Genomic DNA, 8860 nt, shown 5'->3' with positions numbered 1-8860 from the left:
AAGCATGTTAGGATGATTGCATAAGTATTTGGTTAAGTTTAAACAAAAGTCAACTTTGGTCAAGTTAAAGTCAACGAAAAAGTCAACACGTTCGGGTCGGGTCCCGAACTATTTTTCTGAGGTTTTTAATCATATATAAGCATGTTAGAACAAGTTACTTGTGAATCGGAGGTGCGTAGCATAGTAAACATTTTTCGTAAATTGACAAGGTAGGTCAGTCCCTGAATGCGGCTATTGTCACGCCGCGACACTGTGTGGGAACTGGTACCTGGGCTGTTTCAATTGTTCAAGTCTCATCCAAACTTCAATTTATCTTAACTCATGAACCGTAAATACCTAAAACGCATACCATACATCGTTGGAAAGGTAATTTAACGAGGAACACAACTAAACACTTTTCATCACTTAAAAACATCATCTACAAAAATCAAAATCCAAGTTGAATGCTCATTTAATGTTCATCATAAATACTTTCAAGTTCATAATTGCACATTTATGATTCGGGAATTAAATGCACACATATAATACGCTGTTTCGTAGGTAATTACGCATACAATACTACTAAACACTTACAAATAATATTGCAAGGCTTTTAATGCACCAAAGATCACATTTAAGGCCACCAAACCCTAACAATCAATCATAAAATCCTTAATCATGTTAATGAGGCTTTTCCAAGTCAACTTACATACCAAATTGAAGCTAGTGATGCTAGTAACACATTTAATACATGCACTTTTAACATCTAACAACATATGATCAACCAAAACTCAAGATCAAACACACTCATTTCAAGTTTAAGCTAGTTACATCAAAATGACTAGAACGAGCATACAAATCATATATTCATGTTAGACTTGAGCCATAGACACTAATTAACACTTTTATAAGTTAAAAACATCAAGAACAAAGAATCTAGTGATTTTAGAAAGTTACCCAAACTTGATGAAATCGGTATGGAATTGAAAAGGAAGATGCAAGGATTCCAAATATGTAATTTGTTTCGATGTTTGATTGCTAACTTGAAAATGGATGATGAATCTTTGAATTGGAGTTTTGAGAGAAAAGTTGAAAGTATTAAGAAAAATGAAATGGACAATGAATGGATGAGGAAGGAGTTGACTCTTTGACCTAGTCACTCCTTTTGTCAATTGGCAAAATTGGTCCCTCAAGTTTAAAGCGGGTGCATGTATTACCTTAACGAGTTATTTTAAAACGCGTTTTAACGGAAGATGTTATAATCATATAACTGACTTTAAATAAATAAACGGAAAAAGGCGGGATGTTACAGAAAATTGGGCCGTTACACTCTAACTTTGACACTAAACCATAACCCAAAAAATCAAATTAGTATTTCATTTATGTGAAGAACCTCATTTCTAACAACAACTACATCATCTAACTTTAATATTTCAGATTTAAAAGTACAAATTAGTCATACCTCAAGTTTAGGGTTACAAAACCCTAAACCTCCCAAATTGATAATGAACTAGGATAATCTAAGACCCTGTTTGGCTAACGTAATTCAATAAAATTATGGGGGAATTGAAATTAAATTTAGACACGCGTCGTGTCTAAATTTAATTCCAATTCCACCGGAATCCATTGAATTTCGTGAGCCAAATGGGGCCTAAGGTTCCTCTAGTGCCCGTAAGTAATAACAAGGTTGATTGCATCCACAATTTAACTTGCATCAAGAAAATTCAAAGGTTTCTTGATATTTCTTCAAAAATCGCCACATATACGTGAAATTTTCAGCATTCGGGAAAAATGAAAGAGCCATCTAGATTTAAGAAAAGGAATTTTAACTTATATTTACACTTTCTACTTGTTTCATTTAAAGTCTTGCAAATTAAGTCATATTTCTTGCAAACCGAGTCCCTTTTCTCACGATCGTTAACTTAATTAACCATAACAATTATAAAATATCGAGTTGTAATCCTTGAATCCAATAAATTATTTGAAATTCAACGGACCAATCAGAACGCGACATGTGGTGCTACAATCACATGTGATTGAAAAAAAAATTCAGGAAAAAATTTTTAAAAAAATATAAATATATTTTTTTGAATTTTGTTTTCTTTAAAATTTAGCATGTCAAATGTAATCACATGTAATTGCAAAACTGAATCACATGTGATTCTGCATGTCAAATACAATCACATGTGATTGAAAAATAAAAATCACATGTGATTGGATTTAACATACAGACTTACATGTGATTGGGGTTTACAATCACATGTGATTGGCATGCAGAATCACATGTGATTTACCGCATGTCGAATCCAATCACATGTGATTGGAAAAAAAATTCAAAGAAAAGAATTTGAAAATTTTGTTTTAAATTTTTTTATTAATCACATATAATTGTGGCGCGACATGTCAGACTTTGATACTCTGAATCTCAACTGATTTATTTGAATATTATCATAAAATATCACCTAAAAAAATTGCGTGTTTCACAATTTGGGGAAGAACGAACGAACTATTGAACCTGAAATTCGGGATGATAATGAATCCGATCCTTACGCTACTCACCAATCATTATTTTAATGTAATTTTCTTGTAAATTCCATAATAATTGCTTTCTGCAACTACAACGCAAACACAGTGTGTCCTATTTGATTTCATATTCAAATAAATTCGTGGTCTAGGGTTTCGTTTTATCAACGAATCCCTAAACCACAATCCTCTTTATTTCGATGACTGCTGCTTCAGTTCCCCTCGATATCTTCCAGATTTATAGACGCTATTGCGGTAATTATTTTAATGCTTTTTTATAATTATTTATGTCCAGATTCAAATATAATGTTTGAATTGCTGTGACTGTTAAATTAATCTTTTTTCTGATTTCTCCCATATTATATTGATGTTTGAATTGCTGTGATTGTTAAATTTATATATGGTTTTATTTGTAGAGATCACATCGGATGCGTATGCATTTGATGGTTACAGACCTGCAAACGATTCGAAAATTGCGAAGTTACACAGGGATGATTTATCTCAGCTTTTGCAACTAGTGGACTCTAAGATGGATAAAAGGTATGAATACATTTAGTTATATATATCTACATGCATATTTTGATTAGTATATGGTTCAAGAATAATTGATACTATGTTGGATATCATAACAGGATGCCGATACTAGAAGATATTCCGATACTCATGTCGAAGCTTGATTTGACGGTGAGACATGGTCCTTTTCTTGTTATTTGAATTCATAGTTTGTAGTTACTATGATAACTTTATTTTTTATTTTTTTTTTAACCTGCAGGGATACTCATGTGAGTTCTCGCGATTCTATAATTTTCTCTTCTTCATATCCCGAGAGAATGGTCAAAGAAGCATCAGTAAGTTTGATCTATATTACAGCATGTTATATACTTATATGGTCAAATTTCTAAACTTAACTTGGATTTTTTTTTTTTTTTTTTTTTTTTAACTGTTCTTAGGTGTAAGCAGGGCAATTATGGCATGGAAGTTAGTTCTAGCAGGAAGGTTCAGACTACTCAATCAATGGTGCAGTTTTGTTGAGGTATTTTTTACTTGCTAACAATTGCACTTGTTAATTGTATCTTTATGGATTAGAAACTAGAATTATGTGATAATTGAGAATTAAATATGAATATCTGAGCTGGTGATATATAGTTTGCTTTCAACTACATGGGATACCTGTATGCATCTTTCTTGGTCTATGGAGAAGTTTTCGGGGTCTATGGAGAAATTTTTAAGCTTAAAAGCTTGGATTTTTTTATTATTTTGCCCCCAACCCAAAAGTCCATGACCCAAAAGCCTCAATCTTTCTCATTGTTCGACTCTTACTTTGAAGAAAAAAAGTTGTATTTTGCCCAAAAGCCTCTATATTTTGCCCCCAACCCAAAAGCCCATGACCCAAAAGGTTGTATTTTGCCCCCAATCCAAAAGCCCATGACACAAAGGGTTGTATTTTGTCCCCAACCCAAAAGCCCATGACCCAAAATGTTGTATTTTCATGGAACAATAGAAGGAAAAATTTATAACAGTAAATATGAACGCTTTTAAAAAAAATTCCGCCCCCGGTGGAAAAAGTTCCTGGTTCTGACACTGCCGTGTTATGCAAAACATGCCAGTTCTTCGCCTCATTCTCCAAAGTATTTTCTTTTAAATATTTTATGAACTAATATTTTAAGTTTATCATGTAGAAAAATCAGCGACATAATATCTCTGAGGACACATGGGTGCAAGTTTTGGCTTTCAGTCGTTGTGTACATGAAAATCTCGAGGGATATGATCCTGAAGGTATTAAAATATACACTTGTTTGCACCTCATCTTAAACCACTTTCGTTCATGTACTGATTATACACACTTTATAACTAACCGCCTAACATACTAGGCTTGCAAAAATGAACGGATTGGGTAATTGCTTTAAATGGGTAGTACTTGCTACCTTTAAGTGTACCCATTAGACTGTTTTTAACCAGGCGTCAGATTTCTCCCGTCATCCCAGTTGGCAAGTTGTTTGACGCCCTTGACGCCCCTAACGCGGCGTCAAAATTTGACGCCCGGGGCGTCAGTTGATAAGTTGACGGGTGTGTCAAATGTGTTTCAGCCAATCAGATTTTTTCAAATATTTTTATATATTATTAATTAATAAATTATATACCCAACTACCAATAATATTTTACCACATCACCCATTCACAAATTTAACCTCAAATTTGACACTCCCCTTTATTTAACTTCATCTCTTGACCTTGCCACATCACCAAAAAGTACATCACTTGACTTTGATGTCACCGCCACGGGTTAGAAACAGTCTTAGGGATACAAGCTTATACCTTTTTTAGTACTGAAACTAAAAGCCTTTGTTATAATCATTGTTTCAGGAGCTTGGCCTGTTCTGATTGATGAGTTTGTTGAACATATGTACAGGTGCAACCCGTTCCAATATCTTAAGCATTTCTTATAATGTTTTTATTTATTTATATTTATATATTTATTATTTACATTTAGTGGTTATAATGTTTTTACATTTTGTGGTACACAGGATTAATGGAACTAAAGATGCCCGTATGGTTTGTTGCAGTTGCATTGATTCTGAAACCCAACCAGTTTTTGATGATTCTCTACCAGGTAAGCATTTATCTGGTGCAGTGGGCCCCATGTCTAGAGAAACAATATCTGATCTGACGGTTAACGTTCTCTCTCTCGTTGTTGCAGGTATGAAAATCTTTCCGGGTGTAAAACGGAAGTTGGGCGAGGATTTACAAGACCAAGATATCACTAAATTTAATGCCATTACAGTTTGCAAGAGGAGGCACACTGATTTAGTGACAAATCCCACTTATGATGATTCTATGGAGAACATTAAACAAAGTAGCCAATTGGGTTCATCTAAATCCGCTTGCGCTGTAGAAGGCAGCCTTTCGAAAGGTTTTGCGGAAATTTTTTCTAGTTTGTCTAATTTGCAGTTTGATCGGGAAACACGAGTTCCATATACACACTAAGATTATATACTTTTTTATTTTTTTATTTTTTATTTATTTATTTATTTTTTTTTTTTTTTTACCTTTCTGTAAAAGTTTGGCTTTTGAGTCGCTCGTTTGAGCTTCAATATCTTGTAGTGTATTGTGTAATTGATACTCAGTTAACAGAAAAACATTATTTATGTCATAGATCTTTTGGATATCAATTTACACTCTATAGGCTAAACATGATTAAATCTTTCTATTCTGTAGTTCATGGTACTACGTAATTGATTATGTCACACGTGCACAAAGAAAACTGACGTCATTTATCTGCTAGATCTTATAGGATTATCAGTTAACTGGGAAATATAATCTTGAAATATTAGATTAAAGACGAAAGATGTTGCATAGAAGTTAATACGAAAAAGCGTTTAATAACTGTGTGATTCTGTCATTGTTGATCTTTATGTCATCTATCTCTTTTGATCATCAATTTCTTTTGGCCATCTTCCATTATTTTTGCCTTCTCTTCTCAACCAACCATCTTGTCTTCCCCCTCGGATCAATTCAAATTAGTATCTTTCTACACCTCAGTTATTGACTTTTTTTTCTGTCAATACGAGTTTAATCACCTGTCGATAAATGACTTGAAAGTCTTGATGCATTTCTCTATCGTCTTCAACACGTCTGCTGCCTTGATCATCAGTCCTTCCCCTCTTCCTTCTCTGCAAACGTCCGTGTATATATCCACGGATCTTTTGTCACCCATAGCTACTACTCACCAATCTTTCTTCTTGTTCCAGTATTTTGCTAGCGTATATGTCCACGGATTTAAATGTTTTTCCATTTCAATTTTTAGAAAGCTCTTTGCATTAGTAACATTGACTTTTGAATAATCAATGCAGATTCGAGGTTCTCAGGACATATCCTAGAGAGCAGTGATTTTGGCCAGCATGTTCACAACTTTAGATTTCCACAAACTTCAGAAATCAACAAAGCTTACATACCTATAGATATCTATCTATAGTAATTTGATATACTTAAACTTTTAATTAGATCTTGAGGATTATTTCATTAGAAAGTATACTCGTTAAGCTTTCTAACAGAATAAGATACATCTTTAAACGGAATAAAACAACTTTCAAATTGAGTCACAAAGACATGACATTCTATTGTTACCTGCTGCTCTAAACTAGGGGGTGTTCATCGGTTCGGTTTTCAGTTTTTCGGATTATTAGGCTCGGTTTTTTCGGTTTTGAAACCTTTATAATCAAAACCGAAAACCAAACCGAAAGCTAATTCAAATATCAAAACCGAAACCGAAACCAAACCGAAAACCGAATTTGAATTTGGTTTGGTTTCGGTTAAAACCGAATTTAACTTTGAAAATCATTTTTTTACTTTTTCCGTACGAGATGAACAAACATTATCATATTAACTTTGTAATATATCATACTAAACTAATATATATATAATCGAATGTACATATACAAATTTACAAAATACAATAAGCTTATAAAATTTCATAATACAATACATATTATATCAAGAAAATAAACAAAATCAATAACCAAGAGAAAATCAATTTGAGCTGGCTACATGTATAAGAATGTGAAAAGAAAGAAATTAGAAAAAATATGAATTAATAATTTAAATACAATTTCAAATTCGAGTAAACATTTTACAATAATATTAATAACTTGATATATTTATTTAATAATGTCTAAATCGAATTCGGTTTTATATTCGGTTTTTGGTTAACCAAATTTAGAAATTTCAAAATCAAAAAAGCGAATCGAAAACCGAATTTTTATTCGGTTTTCGGTCGATCTGAAAACCATTTTACAAATTCGGTTTGGATTTTTCGGCTTGGATTCGACTTGAATTTCGGTTTAAACGGTTTTAACCAAACCGATGAACATTCCTACTCTAAACAGAAGCTTAAACAGCTCAAATTCAGCAAAAACTACCACAAAACAACCCTGGATCGGTTCAAATGATGTCTTTCGCCAACTATTGTTGGTTCATGTGCACACAATCAGTTACAAATTCTCAAACACAAATTAACGTCCAGATACCATTATGTTGTTCTCTTGTGTTGGGCACAAGATAAATATTATATATATCAACTAATAACCAACAAAAATCCAAAACACCAAAAAGTTAACCAAACTATTTATACGTAGACAATAATCTCTTTAGAGAGTTGCATTCAGAACTAATATTAAATCAAGGCTTACTAAAATTAGTAATTCCTCATACGTACATATCATATGGCAGATGAGACCTCACCTACAAAATTCAATGGAACCTCTAAATTATCAAACAAAACCTCAATCATGAGTGGAAACCCGTTCACCAACATCGCTTTAGACGAAAACATGATTCTCACCCTCACACCAATTTTATAAACACCACTTTCTTTTTCCGATGCATATTCCAAGTACTCATCGCCATTAATCAATTGCAAAACTCGTTGGCCTCTTAACACCACATTCCCAATTGTTTTCTCGTTCTTAGGCAGTAAAGAAAACATACCCGACACCTCTTTCGTCCCCAATCGCTGGCCTTGATACATCAAGTCGGCATCAATTTTATCAAAATGTATATCGACTAATTTTGAGTACGGGTTTCTAAAGGTCATGTTAGCCGCAACGCAGTAGTACAACGTGTTGTTTGTTGGCGAGAGCATGAATCGAGTGAGAGTGACGTCATGGCGGTCAACTTTTGGGCCGATAACGACTGTTATGCAACGTAGTAGTACAACGTGTTGTTTGTTGGCGATAGCATGAATCGAGTGAGAGTGATCAGCACCTTGATTTGTTCAAATTGTTGGAGTATGGAGAACTTTAAACAATTAGAGGGAAGATTCCAGGAAACTCACACGAAGCTTCCACGAAGTTGTTAGGAAACTCACATGTAGCTTCCACGAAGTTGTTAGGAAACTCACATGTAGCTTCCACGAAGTTGTCAGGAAATTCACATGTAGCTTCCACGAAGCTGTCAGGAAACTCACATGTAGTCTCCATGAAGCTGTCAGGAAACTCACATGAAGCTTCAAGGAATTGTTTTTATCTTACTCCTTAAATCATTCTATAAATAGACCCTCTTGTAACTCATTGTAAACACACCACAAATATTCAGTAAATACATTCTCTAGTTGGTCCGTGAACTAAAGCAATCACAACGATTGCATATAACCACGTTATCTCTTGTGTCGATTTACATTCTTGCATTTATAATCTTTCGTTCATTAAGTGGGTTAGTAATCTTGTAGAATTACTATCGGTGAGTGATCTTGTTGAATCACTTGCGTTGTTTTGGGTCCTAATATCCTTACAACTGGTATCAGAGCACAAGGTTTCGTTAAGGGAACGATGGCGGACGACGGGAAGTTTAGAATCAACCGATTC

The 8860-nt window shown here is 33.8% G+C and overlaps 2 protein-coding genes across 2 annotated transcripts; one reads left to right on the top strand and one right to left on the bottom strand.

Annotated features, from left to right (window-relative positions):
- Positions 1–2445: 2445 nt before the first annotated feature.
- Positions 2446–5533, top strand: LOC139848231 (defective in cullin neddylation protein AAR3-like). The gene is made up of 9 exons (XM_071837959.1): positions 2446–2757; positions 2919–3042; positions 3135–3186; positions 3275–3350; positions 3453–3535; positions 4182–4278; positions 4866–4911; positions 5027–5112; positions 5200–5533. Exons 1-9 carry the CDS (start codon positions 2703–2705, stop codon positions 5484–5486), a joined length of 906 nt encoding a protein of 301 aa, XP_071694060.1. The 5' UTR covers positions 2446–2702; the 3' UTR covers positions 5487–5533.
- A 2183-nt stretch (positions 5534–7716) lies between these two features.
- Positions 7717–8091, bottom strand: LOC139848900 (putative syntaxin-24). Its single transcript, XM_071838581.1, has one exon. It carries the CDS (start codon positions 8089–8091, stop codon positions 7717–7719), a length of 375 nt encoding a protein of 124 aa, XP_071694682.1.
- Positions 8092–8860: the final 769 nt, after the last annotated feature.

This window comes from Rutidosis leptorrhynchoides, chromosome 5 (genome assembly GCF_046630445.1).
Source record: "Rutidosis leptorrhynchoides isolate AG116_Rl617_1_P2 chromosome 5, CSIRO_AGI_Rlap_v1, whole genome shotgun sequence".
Lineage (NCBI taxonomy): Eukaryota > Viridiplantae > Streptophyta > Magnoliopsida > Asterales > Asteraceae > Rutidosis > Rutidosis leptorrhynchoides.
The sequence above is the reverse complement of the archived record's forward strand: the minus strand, read 5'-3'. Positions and strand labels throughout refer to the sequence as shown.

Excerpts from the sequence above, each read along its gene's own strand:
- LOC139848231 (XM_071837959.1), top strand. The coding sequence starts at position 2,703 with ATGACTGCTGCTTCAGTTCCCCTCGATATCTTCCAGATTTATAGACGC. Across the intron at positions 2,758-2,918 it reads GATTTATAGACGCTATTGCG|AGATCACATCGGATGCGTAT; the intron begins GTAATTATTTTA and ends TTTTATTTGTAG. Across the intron at positions 3,043-3,134 it reads GACTCTAAGATGGATAAAAG|GATGCCGATACTAGAAGATA; the intron begins GTATGAATACAT and ends ATATCATAACAG.
- LOC139848900 (XM_071838581.1), bottom strand. The coding sequence starts at position 8,091 with ATGACCTTTAGAAACCCGTACTCAAAATTAGTCGATATACATTTTGAT.